Consider the following 21388-nt stretch of genomic DNA (forward strand, 5'->3'; position numbering starts at 1 on the left):
CTTCACATATAATCAGTGATAACTGACAAGTCTAATACATATGCGTTGCTACATTAAACGAAACGTCAATAAGTCTACATACGAACTTAAATACATACGTCTTCATACAGGGCAATTATACATAAAAGGAATCTGCATATTTCATACTTATACTTAAAATGCTGAATCGAGATGAATAACCTGTGCAGAAATATTCAGCTAAATGTGTATGTTTGTGTGTTTAATGGCTATTCATAATCAGGAATACTAAAAGATATCGAAATATGCGCCAATACTTTGACGATCTTTATAACAATTCTTTTCCTATCAGCCTGAAAAGTTTATAACTCTCTCTCTCTCTCTCTCTCTCTCTCTCTCACTCTCTCTCTCTCTCTCTCTCTCTCTCTCTCTCTCTATATAATATATATATATATATATATATATTATATATATATTATATATTACATCAAAATCTAAAATACGTATTGTGTATTACATATGAATTGTCTGCAAATCATTCCTGCAACGAAGTTGCGTGTATATTTACCACGTATATTCGCCAATATACATACTAAACTTAACACTAATGTACGTCGTATATATGTATACTATTCAAGAAGGCATTTAATTTAGAGCTCGTATAAGCGAATTCTCCACACATAACTCCCTGCATTTATATTTAGCATGCATATCCGCCAATATGCATACTAACCTTATACTAATGTACGTCGTATGTATGTATACCATACACGAATATGTATAAACACCCACGACATAAATACCAATCTTTTATATTTAGCAAGCATATTCACCAATATGCATACTAACTTTATACTAATGTACGTCGTACATACGTATACTATTCACGAATACGTATAAACACCAATAACATGAATACCAGTATTCCAGTATATCTGAAAACTAGTCATTAATGACAATCTTTCTCTTCTTCCTCTTCAGGTCGTGCTGGTGTTCATCCTCAGTATTGCTTCCCTCGTCATCTACTTCATCGATGCATCAAAGTAAGTCTTCGTTAAAAAAACAAACGGGTTTTCTGTCATTTGTTTAATATAATTATCACCTCCGCCCTAGCGGGAGGGAGGCTCTCTGTTGACAAGTTTTCTCATTCTTGCAGATTTTGATCTATTCGCCCCCTTTTTAGTCATTGTTTCTAATCATTACCCCTTTTTTCCCCCAGCCTTTTTTTTTATAATGATTGACTTCATTATTTTAACAGATCAATATGTCCCAATAGAGTGGTCAGCGAGTAGCTAGTTTGGGAAAAGAAAACGTGAAATAGGTCTCACCGTTTTCTTTATTCTGGCGCAGGGACCTTAGACCTAGGTGGTATTATTTCGGACATCATCCAAAGGTATAATCATAAAAACACGAATGCAATCTGTCTGAAGGAAGGGAATTTCGTAGTTTTTTTTTAACGGAATGTAATTAAGATGAGCCATTTGTAACTGAGACACAAGGAAGTTGCTCCCAACGTAATACTTACTGTGTTTTAAAACACAAGGTTCAAAGTTCAAAGAAATCAATCTGAATTATTTAGAGACAACAATGAGTCAGTAGTGATAATATATATATATATATATATATATATATATATTATATATATATATATATATATTATATATATATACACACGACTGCTATGCTATTAGTCACCCCAGCAATTAAGATTATCCATGGCGATATCAGAAGCGTTATAGCATAAAAAAATAAAAAATCTTCAAAATTTACGAAAACGATGAGACAGACACAGAGCTACGCAAGATATACATACTGTATGAGTGTCATAACCACTGCTGCTGCGATATTCCAGTCATAGCGGGAATATTCCAGTCATAACGGGAGAATTCAAACCGAAGGCAATAAAGGAGGAAGAAGACGATATCCGCATAAATTCGAATAGAAGGCAGCCGGGCAAAGGGAGAGGTGTTGGGGGGGGGGGAGGGGGGGGGGGGGGAGGGGGAGGGGGGGGGAGGGGGGAGGGAGGGGTTGGAGGATTTGTAGGTTCGGGGAACTTGGCCCTGCTCAGTTTAACGGCTTCCCAAGAAGTGCTCCGTTATTTGGGAAAGCTTACGTCTTTATTAATATTATTATTATCATTATTATTGTTATTAAAGTTCCTGAGAAAAGATTTCTCTCTCTCTCTCTCTCTCTCTCTCTCTCTCTCTCTCTCTCTCTCTCTCTCTCTCTCTCTCACTGAAGCAATCATATCTCATGTCCTTCTAACATCTTGCCAAGACAAAAGCCAGTCTCTCTCTCTCTCTCTCAGTCTCCAAAGCGCACCTGCATTAAACTGGATCTAACTAATCGTTCTCAGTTAAAAAACAAGAAAATAATAATAATAATGATAATAATAATAATAATAATAAGGTAAAAACTCGAAGACTTTGTTAAACATACATACAGTCAACAAATGTCAGGAACGTTACAAAAATATTGCAATAAAATCTTACAACGCTGAGCACAGGACCAAGCGGTTGAGAAAACCCTTTTTCAAAGTAACTAACACTTTTCTTCCCTTGCCAAATGGGTGTCTGTGTGTGTGTGCGCGTGTGTTTTGCTTGTACCAATGTGAGACCAATGGCTATGCGACGCCACTCAGCACCCAAGAGAACCCAATAAATCAGTTCGTTACCTGCAGCGCGACTCACATATACCAAATGACGTCACGAAGGTATTATAGAAAGAATATAAATATAATAAATCCTTATTATGAAAAGAACTTTTTTTATCCTGAAGTGAGAGAACAATGGGGAAATGTAATAAAAATACAAATAAATAAACAAACAAACCTGACAATTGCTTTACCATTAAAATTCATTTTTTCCTCTCAATCACGACAAATTCAATCTAGAATAAATTTCTATGATTCTGACGTAAAATGGCCCTTTTCAGAAATTCCCTTCATCATTCGCAGTCATTTCTTTCGATTTTCCAAATGACACCACCTAAGTCTGTTCCCAGCCAATGAACTAGATGACTTCATATGAATGGTTTACCAGTAGAATGAACTATAGCTGAGGTATATTGAAATTTTGAAAAATCATGTCATAGACATGAATTCAATGAGCACTGCAAGTGGTGCCTTTACAATATTATATGTGTGTATATATATATATATATATATATATATATATATATATCATGTATGATGTATGTATGTATGTATGTATGTATGTATGTATGTATGTATGTATGTATATATATATATATATATATATATATATATATATATATATATATATATATATATATATAAATATATATTGGAAATGCTGGAAATATTTGGTAAATATGTTGATGGCATAGGAACCCCTAATAATCAGTAATTCAGAATGTAAATAAAAAGATTGGAGAGGTGTACTGAATTATAAATCACGAATGCATACACAGTTTTACCTAAGCCATCTCCATTTTGACCTAAAAAGGTTTTCAGTAAGTCCCTCTTTAAAATTTAAGGATTTTAGGACCATCTCAAGTGCAGCAGTGTAGGCCCACTTGAATGTCCAAATCGTTCCAAAAGATTTCCAAAAAGAGTAACAACAAAAAAAAAATCTCAGGAACAAGACAGAAAAGATCCATGTTTTTTATCCCATAATAAAATATAAGCTCTGTTAAGGTGCAGCTGTAACTGGACAGCGCTCAAGTGATGCTGTGACAGCATTAGCTGTCTTTTATATATATTTTTTATTCAGAGAAACATCAGTGGTTTGCACCATAGGTGCTGCACCTTGCATGCTGTTCCTCTTCTAGAGTCACGCCCCCCTTAGTGCCCGCCTAATAGGCCACGCCCCCTTTTAACAGTGTCACCCTACCCCAACCCCAGCCACCTCACTGCAAGGACCCCGATCACCCCCCCCCGCCCCCCCACCCCCTCCTCTCAGCCTTAACCCGAAAGATAAGAGACCCACATTACCGACTGGGCATACACGACACTTCAGTCTTGCAGGTTTTTCATTAATAATTCTTTTCCCACTACTAACAGCTTCGTTCACATTCACGATATTAAACCATTGTAAAACTGCATTCATTTATGAAATTCTCACACAAGTCAACCACGTACGCAGACGTTTATATACAAAGTTCTACTTAAAGTGCTAAAAAAACTTATTTACGCACATATATTTATACGTTAGCACAAAAAAATATACTCGTATTTGCAAATATACATGAACGTATGCATGCACCAAACTAACAACCATACACACATGAATTTAAAAAAAAAAACTAAATATCTGGTTCACTTGAAATCTCTACAAAGCTCAATTTTACACCCAATTACCCTTAAAGAATGAATTTCATGTCCCTCCTAATCTTTTACGTAAAACACATTTTCAATTCACATTCCACACTGTTTACATTAAACGTATCTTTGTTATTTTCTTGTCCATAGTTCACTCGGTGTCACGTTTTTTTCATTCCTCATTTTCCAGTCTTGCCTTCCTATTTCATACTCATGGCGCTAGATGTCTCTACTGCAACACTTCATGTTTACATTTAGGAGTTTCAATTCGTTGTATACGTCTTACTTGTCAGTATTTACACTTTTCCTATACAGTTCTTGTTGAACTATCCATTTTTCAATTTGTCAATACTTCCATATTTCTTTCAATTACAATTGCACAGCTGTCATTTCAAGTTCCAAATAGTAATGGTGGCAACTTCTCATCAGCTGACACAAAACTTAAAGACATATCCCGACAAAACATTATATTTGAACTCATTATTAGGACTCTATACAGACTTGCTCTAACTCTATCAAATGCTAAAAACGAAAATACAACTGACAACTAACAGCTAACTTTATATACTCTAATACAGACTAAAGGCTAAAAAATCGATAATAAATTTTATTACCTAATCTTGTGTTGGAGTGAATTCATCTACTCTGATATATTTTACAATCATTTTGAATTGGATAGCATAAAAACTTAGTCTATAATATAATATTCAAACAGGATTAAGGTTAGGATTTAACAAGTGATTCAAATTGCTTTGAGCAACTGCTAAAATTACGGTCTGACAATTTATTAAACTTAATAATACGCATTCAAGTATGATTTCCCGTATTATCTGATGTATAAAATAAAGACCAATACTCACCACGCATTACCTGACTCATTACACCCAAATTTATTGTTCTTGTAAACTGAATGTTATTTGTTAGCATAACAAATTAGGTAACGCAACATGTTTTTTTTTTTTCTCAGTACAATTAGACATAAAAGAATTCAGATGAGTTATATAACGTAACCCAATTTGTAGTCATTTTTCTGTATCTTTTTTTCGTTTTTTTCTTTTGTCTCAGGAATTCATTCGAAAATATCTTACGCAATCTTGTCATTGACTCTAGTTGATTCTAAGCACTTAACTAAAGAAAAGTTTATAATAAAATAAAGTAAGAAAAGAACGGTTTTCAAGATACAATCTGATACACAGATCAATTAATCCTGACAAATCCATCCACCATTGAATACGAGAGTCATATTCTTTATACTCTGCTACAGCCTTGAATCATTGGAAGTCATGACCCGTTTGGCATGGAAAGGCAACATCACATGGGAATTTAACAACAATCTAACAAAAAGGGACCTAAAATTTAACATAACACCTGAACAAAGATTTACCACAAATTCAACAAAACAGCGAGACATCAAAAACATATTCTCACAACCTAGAGGTGTTCACGAGAGCGAACTAAACACACATCTTAGGGACTAAGTCACCTCATGGAATTACCATAATTAGAATAATTATCATAATTATTATAATTACTCTCACAGCATGCGCATTAATGAGGCTTGATTATGGCTCACCAACTTACACATGTACGCTATTAAGAATGTAAAGAATAAAGGGGAAATTAGAGTAGTAATTAACAAATCGCTAAGAATGTTGGGCACTTTGGCACACGTTGGGTACCACTATTCAGCTCACCAACAACCATGCAGCATCTTCGTCACAACTTCACTCATTCCTATCGCTACAACCAGTCTACCAAACAAACGCACAACTTCGTATCACTTAAACTAGCATACCTACAATAAAGTTTCAAAATAAAGTATTACTACAGCCAACTTATATAATTCAATCATTTACCACAACCATAACGATATATATCAACCAATTCACCACTGCATAATTCGACAACCAGCATCTACAATCCCAAGTATCTCCCAAACATCTAAGTGTTTTTACAATGGGAATCTACAACACAAGCTCATTCACAAATTTAGTCTTGCTACAAAACCAACTACAAAAAATAAAGTTCACCATTGAGTGTTTCTACAATCAATAAGTCCCCCACTTAGTATCTCTACAACCAAAACATTCCCCATATATTTTACTTATAAGCAGCTATACCAAACACGTCCGGCATTTAGTATAAATGGCTACATAATCACCTTATTTAGTATTGCTACAGAGATTAACTAATGTAAAACTCACCCATTCACTAACCCCCAAAATCTGACATAAAAACTCACTGATTTTGCAATGCTACAACCAACGTTTACTACACGATCACACATAATACAGACAGTATTTTTATTAAAGAAACGCCCTTTAGAATTGCTATAACCAGTTACAAGTGAGTAACCAATCTTCCTATCATACAAATACTAATTCACCAACTTAGCATCGTCACAACTAATATTCCCACGCACATATGACATTACCGCCTTGTATATAGTCACTCACTATGTAAATAACGCCTGGCATATATATATATATATATATATAATATATATATATATATATAATATATATATATATATATATAGATACACACTGGAATTTTTAAAAACCTAAAACCACTTAGTTAGCCCAGCCTGCTCCATTCATCCCCCCCCCCCCCCCTCTCCACCCCAAAAAAACCTCATAGATGCCTGTGAACTAAAAAATAAAAAAAAATAAAGCTTTACTAGGTTTCATTATAGCTAAAACCCATTAACCCCGCTCCCTCCGCCCCTCCCCCCAACCTCCCCAAAATTACCTTCTGTGAACTGACGCATCTCGCTACAATGTTTAACAGCCTGGTTCCTTTGCTCCCTAATTTGGGGAACACCTTCCCCCCCCCCCCCCACTTACCCCAAGTGCAATTAGAAGCTATTCTTCCCCACGCCCCCCCCTCCCTCACCCACCACCACACCTGCGTTCATCTATCCACGTCATTTATCACCTGTCACTCAATCACTCAGTAGCATCAACGATGAGGGACGTCAAAGAAGGACTAATTATTACCGCCTTCCCAGAGATTCCGAGGTTTGCGGAAGTTAACGACGGTTATTGTACATCAGTCAACACAAAGGCTGCCGACTTCGTACGAGCGGGAGTTCGGAATGGCGTGTTTATTCCGAAGTTGTCGACCATTTCGAGTGTACATTCAATAATTGCCGACTATTTGGATTCTTTTCATTCCGTAACCGACTGCTATTTTTTATTGTTCATTCCGAAATTGTCGGCTATCTTAATTTGTTCATTCCGTAACCGCCTGATATTTTTATTGTCCGTTCTGTAATTTCCAACAGTTCTGCTTTGTTCATTCCGTACTAGCCAATTATTCTGATTGTTCGTTATGTAATTACCACTCAACTTGCTTTGTTCATTCCGTAATTGCCAACCTTTTTGATTGTTCGTTCCACAATTGCCAACATTCTTTATTGTTAATTATGTAATCGCCAACCATAACGCTTTGCTCATTCCATAACTGCCAACCATTTTGCTTTGTTCATTTCGTAATTGCCAACCATTTTGCTTTGCTCATTCCGTAATTGCCAACCATTCTGCTCTGCTTATTCCGTAATTCCCAACCATTCTGCTTTGTTCATTCCGTAATTGTCAACCATTTCGCTTTCTTAATTCCGAAATTGCCAACCATTTTGCTTTGCTCATTCCGTAATTGCCATCCATTTTTACCGTTATTTTTTTCCCTTGTTACCAACGATTTTATTGTGCATATCTTTTGTATTACATTTAGCGTTTCTATATCTTTCATTATTAAATACAAAAAACCGTCAGTTTTACTTACGCAACAATCAATAATAGAATTTTTCAATTGCAACAAAAAACGAGACAGTTATTAAACGATTTTATATGAATAGCTTGGATAATGAAACAGCTATTATTAACTGAAAAAGATGGAAATGACTGATACGTCAAAATTCAACCGGAGAAAAATTCAGCATGTCATAAGACTCTAAAATGACCGACTCTATTAAACTATTAAAAAGTGAATTTATTCAAAATTGATTACAGATGAACTGCAAGCCAAACGTAAAGAATGTACTATCATTAACCTAATTAGGACGTTTGCTTTATAAATATAAAAAGACATCAATCAAGCCGGAAATACGTAGTCTTTTCGGAGCAGTCATAAATCAACTCTTGTATATTCTACGCATGAAAGTTCACGAAATAAAAAAAATAAAAAAAAAACAATAAAAATACAGTACCGTGAGCGATCGAGTTAAATTGCTTCAATTGGGGCAAATCTTAATACATTTCAGCACATAAATATACGTGACACTTAAAGAATCACGGAAGAAGTTAAGAATTTATAGGTTGAAAGGGCAAAGGCGTTTTGTGAGGAGGAGGAGGAGGAGGCGGAAGAAGAGGAGGAGGAGGAGGAGGAGGAGAACAAAAACAAGAATAAAAACACGCAGAGGAGTAGGAGGAAGAGGAGGAGGAGGACAATAAGAAGAACAAAAACAAGAATAAAAACATACAGAGGAGGAGGAGGAGGAGGACAAGAAGAGCAAAAACAAGAATAAAAATATACGTAGGAGGAGAAGGAGGAGGAGGAGGACAAGAAGAAGAAGAACAAAAACAAGAATAAAAACATACAGAGGAGGAGGAGGAGGAGGAGGACAAGAAGAACAAAAACAAGAATAAAAACAGGAACCAGGAGGAGGAGAACAAGCAATAAAAACACACAGAGGAGGAGGAGGACCAGGAGGACGACAAGAAGAACAAAAGCAAGAATAAAAACACACAGAGGAGGAGGAGGAGGAGGACAAGAAGAACAAAAACAAGAATAAAAACAAAAACACAGATGGAGGACTAGAGGAGGAGGACAAGAAGAACAAAAACAAGAATAAAAACATACGTAGGAGGAGGAGGAGGAGGAGGAGGAGGTGGAGGAGGAGGACAAGAAGAACAAAAACAAGAATAAAAACATACGTAGGAGGAGACCGGAGAGGCAAAAAGAGGAAGAAAGGAGGAGGGAGGAGGAGTGAGGAAGGAGGACAAGAGAAGAAAAAATAAAACAAGAAAAATAAAAACATACGGATGGGGAGGAGAAGGAGGAGGAGGACAAGAAGAAGAACAACAACAAAAACAAGAATAAAAACATACGGAAGAGGAGGAGGAGGAGGAGGCAAGAAGAAGAATAAAACAAAAAGAAATAAAACATACAAGAGGCGGGAGGATACCCAGGTGGAGAGGAGGAGGAGGAGGAGGAGGAGGAGGAGGAGGAGGAATTCGGGCACTAATCGGACACAATTCCGTCTTCATACGAACCATAACTCACCGCTAAATAACTCAAGAGACGTAAAAATGTATCGAAATCGGGTCGCATCAAATATTTACGACCCTAAATACTATCGCTCCTGACAACTCTTTAACACAGACGCTAAAAACTGAGGTTAGTCACCTCCTGTAAAAATAGAAATTATGAATGAAAACATCACGACAGTTGCCTCGTAAACAAGAGAATGAGAAGAATATAAACACGAGAAGAACAAACCAAAATAAAGTGGGTATACGTGAATATTTGAACAAATTCAAGTGGTTTATTTTAGGTCTATATATATATTTATATATATATATATATTATATATAATATAGAATATAGTATAATATATATATTTATATATATATATATAATGTGGTAAAGAGCGATGCACAGTAACCTCAGTGACAGACGTCATGCTAAGACAATCACAAGATGTCGCGAAAAACAAAATGGCGATAAATACGGCAATTTCTACTAAAATGAATGAAATTTTATGCATAATGCGTTCTCCATTTTTTTCGCATGCTACAAATTTGTTTATGTTAGAAAATGGCGTCAGATCCAACAAAATGGTGGTCGTTAAATAATAATCTATGACTACCGGACATACAAAATGGCGATAGAATCAACAAAATGGAAACCAGTAATACATCCTCCATTATCCCCAAGGTTACAAAATGGCGCTGAAAAAAAAAACTGCAGTTATGAAATGGCGTCGAAAAAAACTTCATTAAAATTAATGGCGTCAAAAGAAACACTGAGTATACAAAATGGCGTCACAAGAAAAATGGTTACAAAATGACGTCGAAAGAAACATTAAAAAAAAAAACTGCAGTTACAAAATGGCGTCGAAAAAAACACACCGGGGAAAAAAAAAAAAAAAAAAAAAAAAACTGTAGTAACAAAATGGCGTCGAAACGACCAAAAATGTACCAAGAATTTTTTGTGCATTTACCCGGCTAAGCAATTATAGCGAGGCGTGTGTATTTAGATACTCTATTGGGACTTAATCCTACTAACAGTGATTGCTTCTGCTTATAATGAGTTTCTCTAACATTCTTTTGCCTAACTCACCCATATATGGTATTGGACTAACAATTATACGAATAACTGGAAGAAGAAGAAGAATATAAAGGATAATTGAAGGTAGAGAAGGAAAATTCGACTAGAAAAATGCAAAAATAGAGAGACAGCGAGATAAAAAAATTAAAAATAAACAATTAGGAAAATAAGAAAAATGCTTAAATAGAGAGACAAGAGATAAAAAGATTAAAAATAAATTAGGAAAATAAGAAAAATGCTAAAAACAGAGAGAGAGAGAGAGAGAGAGAGAGAGAGAGAGAGAGAGAGAGAGGAGAGAGAGAGAGAGAGAGAGAGAGAGAGAGATAAAAATTAAAAATAAATAATTAGGAAAATAGGAAAAAGGCTAAAATAAAACAGAGATAAAAAGAATAACACTAAACACTTAGGAAAATAAGAAAATGCTAAAAATAGAGACAGATACAAATATTAAACATAAATAATAAGGAAATAAGAAAAATAAAAAAAAATAAGAAAAATGCTAAAATAGAGAGACAGAGATAAAAAGTTTAAAAATAAATAATACGGAAATAAGAAAAATAAAAAAATAAGAAAAATGCAAAAAAACGGAGGTAAAGACATTGGAAATAAAAAACTGAAGTAAAAATTCTCTTCTTCTTCTTCTTTCGTTTGAAATTCTGTACAAGACGCGAATAATCTGCTTTGCATGAAGACCCGTCCTTTGCATAACAAAATAACACTCGTAACTGCTATCACTACGACTAGAACTGTAGATGCAGGTTTATCAAGTTGCAAGTTCATCAAGCTGCAATTTTTTCGAGTTGCAACTGTTTTTGTATACATCAAGAGAGCCGTGAGGTAATAGACTCGTTTGAACGTGACTGAGATTAAATATCAAAACTTAAATCAAAATAAAGTTAAACGAAGAATAAAGGAATACTAAAGGTAAACATTATGAAATTAAATCATCTAATTTAGAATTAGTACAAACCACGTCAAAACAAGTGAAAAAAAGTATGCAGCATAACTTTTTAATTATGTTCTCAAAGGCTCAAGTAATAAAAAAAAATAAAAAGCAAAAAAGAACATCAAAATACAAAACAACACCAGTGACAAATTACACTACACGACTTCTACAGATTCTATCAAAAATACGTTGTTTCATTTTTGCTTAACATTCAAGACAGTAAATGGCATCTGGTGCTTTTCTGAATGTCCAGTAACTACTAACAAAACATTATAAAGTAGTTTAGAATCCTACAAATAGGATATGCAGTCGCTTCAAAGAGCGCCCCCTAAAAATACAAAATGAATTAATATTAAAATGAAAATAAAGTCACTATCTCTACACTATCCTCTTTCCGAACAGTACGGAATACAATTCGTTGTTGTTCGAAGACGCCTGAAGCAATACACTGAATCTATTTCCAGAAAAGACAAAATGAATACAAATCTAACCCGAAATAAAGCCACTATCAAGACACTATTTTCTCTCGTGGTCAAGTTTTACTGCTTTAATAATTTGACCAAGCGGTTCCTTCTGAATTTGGGGTGGGGGGGGGGGGCAGAGGCAAGACAGAGGTTAAGGGGTTTCTTAAGATGTAAATAAAGAAACAGGAACGAATCCTTAAGAATCATACAAGTACAAGAGTACATCATAACCCTACGCTACCTCTTTCTCCAGTGTCAGATTCTACGAGAGACCATCACGAAATACCATCTAAAGAGGGCACTATAAAGAGTAATTAGTTAACTGAGCATTATCTAATAACAGAAGGATGCCCTGCAGAAAAACTGGGAAAATAAACTAGAGCAAATTGATTCATAATGAAGGGGATTTAAACGTCGGAAAAATGTAGGTATTTGTGAATGATTGAAAACCTGATCGTCGTCTAAAAATATTTTAGAATTATTGAATAAAAATGGACACATTCGAAAATCTGTCTAAAAATATTTTTGATGAATCTAAACCGTCGACTAATTTGAAAAACTATCTAAACATTTTTTTATTATTAAAAACGTCGACGCATTCGAAGATGTCTAAAAATAGTTTTTATTTATTAAGAAAGTAGTCTCGTTCTAAAATTTATCTAAAACATTTCATTGCAGCAATAAAGAAAAAGTAGAACCGTTCGAAAACTCGTCGAAAAATTGATTTAAGAAAAACAAAAAAAAGTCGACTCATTCGGTTAAAAACAAACCTTGCTTCCAAAAGACAAACCACGAAAATATGCATTTATAACAAACAATAAAAAAAAATTGCACTCATCATTCTTCACCCACTATCACCCATTTATAAAAAAAAAAAAAAAAAAAAACTGATCATCAAAACTCACTTGCAACTCATTCACCTAGAAAAAAAAAAGAGAAAAAATAACACTTCTCACCATCATAGGATTCAGCCTTGCATGACAACCGCTGCTCTATGCCGCTACTGCTGCTTATCCTGCCAGTCCTATCATAGAGTCCTACAGGATATGCCAAGCTATGAAAAAAAAAAAAAAATCGTGTCCTTAAAATTCCCTGACGAACGTAAAAAAAAAAATAGAAACCCTGACGCAAATATCTTGATTTATTTATCTATTTATCCTAATAAAGTTAGAGCTTCCTTCCTTACTGCTTTCCTATGTATATATGTATATGTATATGTCTGTGGTTATGGTACCAATACCTATGATGTTAATACAGGTGCTATTTTTTCCTATTTTCAATGTGTAGCAGCAAGTGGCTGGTCCAGTAAAGCAGAGCAACACTGGAAACATCATGTATTTTTGCTCATGAATTATATAATATATATGTATCTACTATATATGTATGTATATATATGTGTATAATGCATACTTGTGTCCATATGCAAAAAAATAGATATAAGCACAATCCCATTATACATATGTATATATTCATACATGTATATAAAATGTGTATATATATATGTATAGATTATATATATATAATAATATATATATATATATATATACATATATATATAAGTATATATATATATATATATATATATATATATATATACAGTCCCACACTGATGCTGTTAATCTTCATTTATTTGTGCAATATATGTCTACAGTTATTCATCTAAGTCTGTGATTATTATTATTATCATGACCATTATTATTATTTCATGATCTTAACTGGTGTTGTATTTAATCCGACCAGCTGTTCTTTCCTCCTCCTCCTCTCTCTCTCTCTCTCTCTTGCTTAAAACACCTTAAATAAAAGGGAAAAAACAAGAGGAAAGAAGAGAAGGGAAGTAACAGTTGGTCTGGGTCTTCTGTCTCCTGTCTCCTACCAATTTTTTTTTATTCTTTTTTTTGGTCTCTTTTTGGAAGTGGTTTGTTCGTATGAAGAGTATATAAATTATATGTTTATCATAAATATTATATATAACTATATACACATGTGTAAGTACGTGTCAATATATATAAATATAATATATATAAATTATTCTTCATATAACATACTAAGACGTTTGCATATGAAGAATATATATATATATATATATATAATATATATATATATATATATATATATATATATATATATAGATATGTATGTAGTATGATATATATATATATATATATATATATATATATATATAATATATATATATATATCACCCCACCCCACCATTTTTTTCAAATTTTTTTAAAGCTGCAAAGTGTCCTTTGAAAAACCAGTTCTCTAAAAAAAAAAAAATTTTTGTCTTTTTTGTGTCTATAATTTTTTTTTTTTGTCACTTTTTTGTTCTCCGATGAATTGACCTTCATACAACGTGTTCTTCTTTTTCTCCTTCCAGTATGTAAGTTTGACTCGTCATTTACCAAGGTCAGTCAGTCTTGAGCTTTTCCGTGTCTTAGAGACCAGTCGTATTATTATTAGTAGTAGTAGTTACAAAGGTTCAGTGTTTGTATTTCTACATTATCTGTCTCTACTCTTAATTATTATAACAATATTTTTTTCTAGGTTTTTTTTTCATGTAAGGAAATGTGTCTGTATATTTTTCTATTATTTTTTTCTTAGTTGTACTGAGAGTTAGCTTTTTTTTTTTTAAAGTGTCTTTTTAAGCCTCGGTGCTAGAACACTTGCTTTATTGTGTCTCGTAACCGCTGCCGCTGTACTAGACTGTCAAATAAATACCCCTCCCCCTCCCCCCCCCCCACCCCCCCCCCCCCCCCCCCCCCAAATATAAAACCACACCTGAAATATCTCCAATGAAAAAAAAATGAATATCACTTCCTGGAATATATTGGATAACTTAACAATATTCCCTTTCCAATAAACCAATTCTTAAGACAAGATAAAAAAATATTTTTTTAGCAAGATATAAAAATTTTTTGGTTCCAATTTCCTGTAAAAATAAAATAAAAACAAAACCGCCAATCAACTTTTTCAATAATCAGGCCAACCCCGCCCCCCATCTCTCTCTCTCTGTCTCTCTCTCTCGTGTGAGTAATGTTTCTCCCTTTGCCTCTATCTAGCGCACCTGAGAAGAGCGAAAAAGAGAGAATCATTACAGCTAGCCCCAACCCCAACCCCCCCCCTAAAAGACAGCCTAGTAATGTAGCAATGGTGTGTTTGTTTGTCTGTGTGTCTGTCACTTATCTCTGTGTCTATATAACCTTCAATTAGAACTGATAACCACCACAGTCACAAGCAACTAATTTCACTCCGTTTTTTTTTTAAATTCTTTTCTATCTCAATTTTTTTTTTTTTACAAAACCAATCAACTCAAATTCGACCACGGCCCCCACTTTTTTTATTATGACAAAAGAAATAAACAAAATTTTATCAGTAAGAAGCTGACATTTATAAAAATTACAAGAAAAATGAAAATATAAAATAACCTTACAAAATCGGAGACATTTTAAAGTGAATAATCTGGAATTAACAAAATTGAAACAAAATGGAAAAAAAATCACCAAATCGGATTTACAGTGAATAATCTGGAATTACAAAAATTGGAACAAAATTTTAAAAAAGTAAGGTTACCAAATCCGGGACATTTAAACTGAATAATCTGGAATTACAAAAATTACAACAAAAATGAAAAAAAAAAATCACCAAATCCGAGACATTTAAATTGAATAATCTGGCATTACAAAAATTAAAACAAAAGTGAAAAAAATTTACGTCACCAAATCCGAGCTATTTAAATAGAAAATTTACGATTAAAAAAATTGAAAAACTGAAAGAGTGAAATTTAAGATGGACGATGATAAAAATCGTATAACAATTTAATAAAATGAATCTGGAGACACAACAAAGATACGATGTTGAAACAATTCAAAATTACGGAATGAAAATTGGAACATTACAAATTAAAAGCCTTCTAATAGAAATAAATAATATGAAAAAAAAATTATAGAGACTTAATAAGTACAGAAATTACAATCTAAAACCTGAACACAAAATCAAAAGTCAAAATCAAGAAAAACGATTTAAAGAGCCTTTGGAAAAAAATACTATAAGGAATAAAAATTACAACACGTAATATAAATTACAATCTAAAATAAAAAAAAAATTACCAAGAAATTTAACGGAAAATTAAAGATATAAACATGAAGGCTTCAAAAATCAATTCGCAAAGAAGATCCCATGAAATTGAAAAGGCGGAACTTACCTTGAAAAAAAAAATAAAAATAAAAATAAAAATAAAAAAAAACACTTCCCTTGAGTGTTTGCAGATATTATTAGGCTTCGCTGACAAAGCAAAAAACAAAAACAAAAAAAATAAAATCAATAAAAAACCATTTTTAAAATACGGCAAACTAATTAGATGTCTTACATTAAAAGCCAACTAAAGATCCCTTGAAAAAGTAGCAAAATTTTGAAACGATTGTGATTATTACTTCTGAGACAATTGGTTCCATTAATGACATAACAGATCCTACGAGCATGCACGTATACTCACACATACTAATACTATAAGCATGCATAAATTCACTAACACACATTTTTGTACACAAATATAATGCATATATGAACATGCTTACATGTATACTAAGACTTATGTACATGGTAAATATGTACTTGCACTGTAATGTCCACATATCTTTTCCTCACAGACACAACCACCGTATATATATATATATATATATATAATATATATATATATATATATATATATATATATACATATATATATATATATATATATATATATATATATATATCATATATATATACTCATACATCGTAAGTATACAAGCTAGCAATCAAATACAACATTCCGAATAAATTCTGTGCAAACATACTTCCTATAAAAACAAACAGAATGGTAAAAATAAACTCTTAGAAAGTGAATCCCTTTTTTAAAAGTAAAAGTGAATAAAATTGTCTTCTATAGTAGTCTTGACGCCGTCCCCCCAACCCCCACAAAAAAAAAAAAAAATCTTTATTTCACATACCTACTATGGAAAATAAATCCATTATACTATATAGTTTAGGTAGTGTATTAACAAACCCCCCGCCCCCCTGAATCACTATTACCCCTTAAAAATAAGCACATTAGTTGATAAACTGCTTGAAGAAGTGGCTTTGAACTGACATGAAGTATCTGACCACGCCCCACCCCCCCCTCCCACCCACACTTACCCCCACACCCCTGCCACCCGCAGCTAAACCAGATATCAATGTTTCCAAAAACAACTCTTAACTAACCCTTAATAATAATAAAAAAAAAAACTCTTTTGCCTGGAAATGATCATAGTTATACTACTTCTTTAAATCAATGTTGTTATTTTCATAGTTAGACATCAGAATTCTGCTTGAGATTACATTAGATAATACAGCATATATTTTTTGCCCCCAATAACGGAGTCTACTTAAAACAACTGTAGTCAGAGTGTTATGTAATGTTGGATGACAATTAAGTGTGTATATATTATATGATATATTGTACATGATAGTACCTATTTAACACTAGAATCTTTGGCTAAGCATTAGTGCACTCTCACGATTTTCCCTTTAGAGGTATCTCTTTGTTTTTGATATATAGATATTGCAATTTATCCATACATAGTTTATAGAGTTTATTAGAAGTGATTAGTCTTTTTTTTTCTTAAAGTTGTGTGTCACTTCACCCCCACCCCCCTTGGACGTAAAGTTGCAATGCCTGTGTGTTTCATGCAAAAATATCTGTCGGTTTAGAGAACCTTGTAGTCTTATGAAATTAAATATGATTATTTTTTCTCTAGTTCAGATCTGTGAATATTAATATATATATATATAAAAAATCAAGCCTTCGTAGATTTCAGTAGATATTAAATAGTGTTGGAGATGAAGGTATGTGATGAACTTATAAACAAATTAATATGACCCCTTGATGTGCCTTGGATTTTTTTTTATGTATTTATGCCATGTAAATAAATATGTACTATACCATTTTTTCTTAAATATGATGAGCATCTAAACCACAATGTGTATATTGTTATCTCAAGAGGGACGTGGATGACCTCAGGTCATTCAAAGAGGTCATGGGTCAACTGCAGCAAGACAGTGGTACTTTATTTTGTAATATGTATGTTTTTGAAAATCTTTCCAGCAGAAATATCAAGAGAATTGAGGAATGAAAATGAAGGTAATTTGTAAATGAAAAACAACAACAACACACTTTGTAAATAAAAAAAGCACACACACATACACAAGGAGAAAAGTTCTTCCAATCACTTTTGAATAAACGGCGAAATAAATGACTGACATAGAGTGGACTGCTCTCGTAACCTGAGTGTGACTGTTAATTGTTACAGACTGACATTTGAGGAAGGTTTGACAGACCATATCAGAAAATGAGAATATCTTATATATATAAAAAAATACTTTATCATTAGAATGATCCAACTACCATATAAGAAACGTATTAGGGGTTTCCTCATAAATCTATAAGCCAAATGTATTCAATAAATCCAAAATGTAGTCGATTTATTAAAATATATCAGTATACCTTTCGAATTTTCAAGACTGAAGTATGTAGATTGTATTTTTTTGTATGAACAAATTATTGTACCTTGTTTCGTACGTGAATCATATACACTGAAGGTTTTATTAGTATATTTAGCGACATATTTCACCAGTTGTATGAGAATACATTAATGTATCCAGGGACGGTTCGTGACGTAAACACTGTTTGTGAACATTTTTGGTTCTAATAGAAATATTACCATTACAATAATTCTCCGATTTCTTCAAATCTTTTCTTAAAATTATTAAATTTGCTAAAAGATATCACTTCTGAAACTACTGAATCTTACCTCAAACTATAGTCTGAGGTAAGATTCAATAGTTTCAATGATAACTATAAGGACAGATGTCACACTAACATCAAAAGTATCATGAGAGGAAATATGCTAAGCCCTAAAATGAGAAGTCTTGAAAAAACATAAAAGCCCAAAAATTATACGGTGCAGAATGTTAAGAGAGAAACCATATTATAATGTACAGAAACCATGTTGTAGTGTATAAGCTCAGGCACCTACATATATATAATTCATCTAAAATCTAATGTGACTGAGATATATATAACACCAACGTATCACACAAGGAGACAGAGCTTCCTACAGTCTACAAAACCAGAAGTAAAATGATCCCTATAATTGAAACTATGAGGATAAAACTCACATCAGTCTTGTTGTTTGTTTGTTTGTTTGTATGGTGTTTTTACGTTGCATGGAACCAGTGGTTATTCAGCAACGGGACCAACGGCTTTACGTGGCTTCCGAACCACGTCGAGAGTGAACTTCTATCACCAGAAATACACATCTCTCACTCCACAATGGAATGGCCGAGAATCGAACTCGCGACCACCGAGGTGGGACGCCAACACCATACCAACCACGCCACTGAGGCGCTTCACATCAGTCTTGAAATGGCATGGAAAAATCACGTCGGTATCTACGTCAGGAGGAAATTGAAACTAAGAGCCTACCACATAAGATTCATACTAAGACGTCAACTAGCAGAATAAAATTCATACTCAGGCCTACAAATTCAAAATTCATAATACGCCCAAAAACATCATAAAAATCATGCTGAGACCTAAAATATCAAATTAAATTCATACTCAGACCTAAATAAATCAAAACAATTCATACTACGGCCTAAAAATATCAGAGAATAGTCATGCTCAGACATAAAATATCAGAAAAAAATCATAATTTTGCCTACAGGGTCAGAATAAATTCCTCCTAAGGTCTGAAGTATCAGGATGAAATCCAGCTAACCCATAAAAAATCAATAACGAGTTACAAGAAGCCCTAAAAATAAATAAATAAATAAAAGAGAGAGAGAGAGAGAGAGAGAGAGAGAGAGAGAGAGAGAGAGAGAGAGAGATTTCTCATGGCACCCAAAAGTCGGGCGAGAAATTGTCACCGAACAGCTATACATGTAGAAAATGGGATGTGGACGTCTACTGATCTGATAACAGAAAACAGTCACTTGTTTATCATGATTAATGGACCAGATAAGGAACATAAGCAGATATTATTACTTCAGGACATCACACGCGATCATAATTCGAACAAATAGAAGATAAATGGCGAGAATAGAGAAGAATTGAGAGAGACTGAGATAAGATCAGTTAATGAGAGATGAGAGAGATAAGTAAGAGACATCAGACTATTTTTGTGAAAGGTAATATTAATCAGATTAGTGAGATAAAGAATAACGCCTGAAAATGGGCACGATAATATAGACTGATATGTCTAGGTGAAAACTGGAACATAGACTGATATATCTAGGTGAAAACTGGAATATAGACTGACATGTCTAGGGTGAAAACTGGAACATAGACTGATATGTCTAGGTGAAAACTGGAACATACACTGATATGTCTAGTGATCTGGTAAAATATCGGACTGGACATGTCTAGGGTGGACTGGAAAATAGAAAGAGTATGTCGTTTCTCTAAAAAGGCGTGAAAAAAAATGAGAAAACAAAATAGACTGATATGTCTAGGTGTGACTGGAAATACAATGATATGTCTGGTAGGAAAAACTGGACCTAAAAAAGAAAACTGGATAATGGTCTCGGTTGACTGGAACATACACTGATATGTCTAGATGTGGAACAGAGTGTAGACTGACAGACTGAACTGTTTACATAAGAAAAAATATCATAATAAGTTTGAGTGGTTTTAATCGTTTAAACAGAAAATGGATGTCCATGTCGATTCAATTATTGGTCTGTTTACGTAGAAAATTAATTGTAATTTGTTTAAATCACTTTTCTACATAAATAAATAGATTGTTTACGTAGAAAATGGATACTTAAAGACTGACTGAGTGATTGGCTTTGTTTACGTAATCTAGCGTCACAGATACCAGGCTCACAGCAGCCGAATATGTGTTTTGGATTTAAAACTATTTAGACAAAATAAATAAATAAAATAATACTTTCGAAAAAAAATCGGGGAAATTCTGTCAAGCAAATATTAATGCCAAACTCACACATACGTCAAAATACGCAAGAATAATAAAATGCTACAATGAGAAAATGGTCATGACATTTAATTTGAAAATTCTTCTCATTTAAATAAACGTTCGCGAAATACAGTTCATTAACCTAACAAAACCGATAACAAAAAGATATACTCAATTTACAAATAAAATTAGTTTCCAGGAGATTTCAACCAAAAGGATTAAGGAATTCATGATCATCTGAAATAAAAATATAAAACATTAATTATTCCAATTCCAGTTAGGAATATGTATACCGGCATTATTTTGAAATGAACCATCCTAAACTATAAATTCAATGTTGGCATTACTTGATAAGTATTACCACTAAACGCACACTTGACAGAATCTATATGAACTAAGTGTTCAC

General features: G+C 33.3%; 2 protein-coding genes across 3 annotated transcripts in view; one reads left to right on the top strand and one right to left on the bottom strand.

Moving 5' to 3' along the window:
• Positions 1-21388, bottom strand: part of LOC135207954 (set1/Ash2 histone methyltransferase complex subunit ASH2-like) — a 343757-nt gene that overhangs the window by 274777 nt on the left and 47592 nt on the right. The window lies entirely within an intron of this gene.
• LOC135207952 (calcium-activated potassium channel slowpoke-like) overlaps positions 1-21388 on the top strand; it is a 488829-nt gene that overhangs the window by 242884 nt on the left and 224557 nt on the right. The window contains exon 2 of the mRNA XM_064239971.1: positions 940-1001. Coding sequence (XP_064096041.1) covers positions 940-1001 — 62 coding nt within the window. The remainder of the gene's footprint in view (positions 1-939; positions 1002-21388) is intronic.

Source organism: Macrobrachium nipponense, chromosome 34 (assembly GCF_015104395.2).
Source record: "Macrobrachium nipponense isolate FS-2020 chromosome 34, ASM1510439v2, whole genome shotgun sequence".
Classification (NCBI taxonomy): domain Eukaryota; kingdom Metazoa; phylum Arthropoda; class Malacostraca; order Decapoda; family Palaemonidae; genus Macrobrachium; species Macrobrachium nipponense.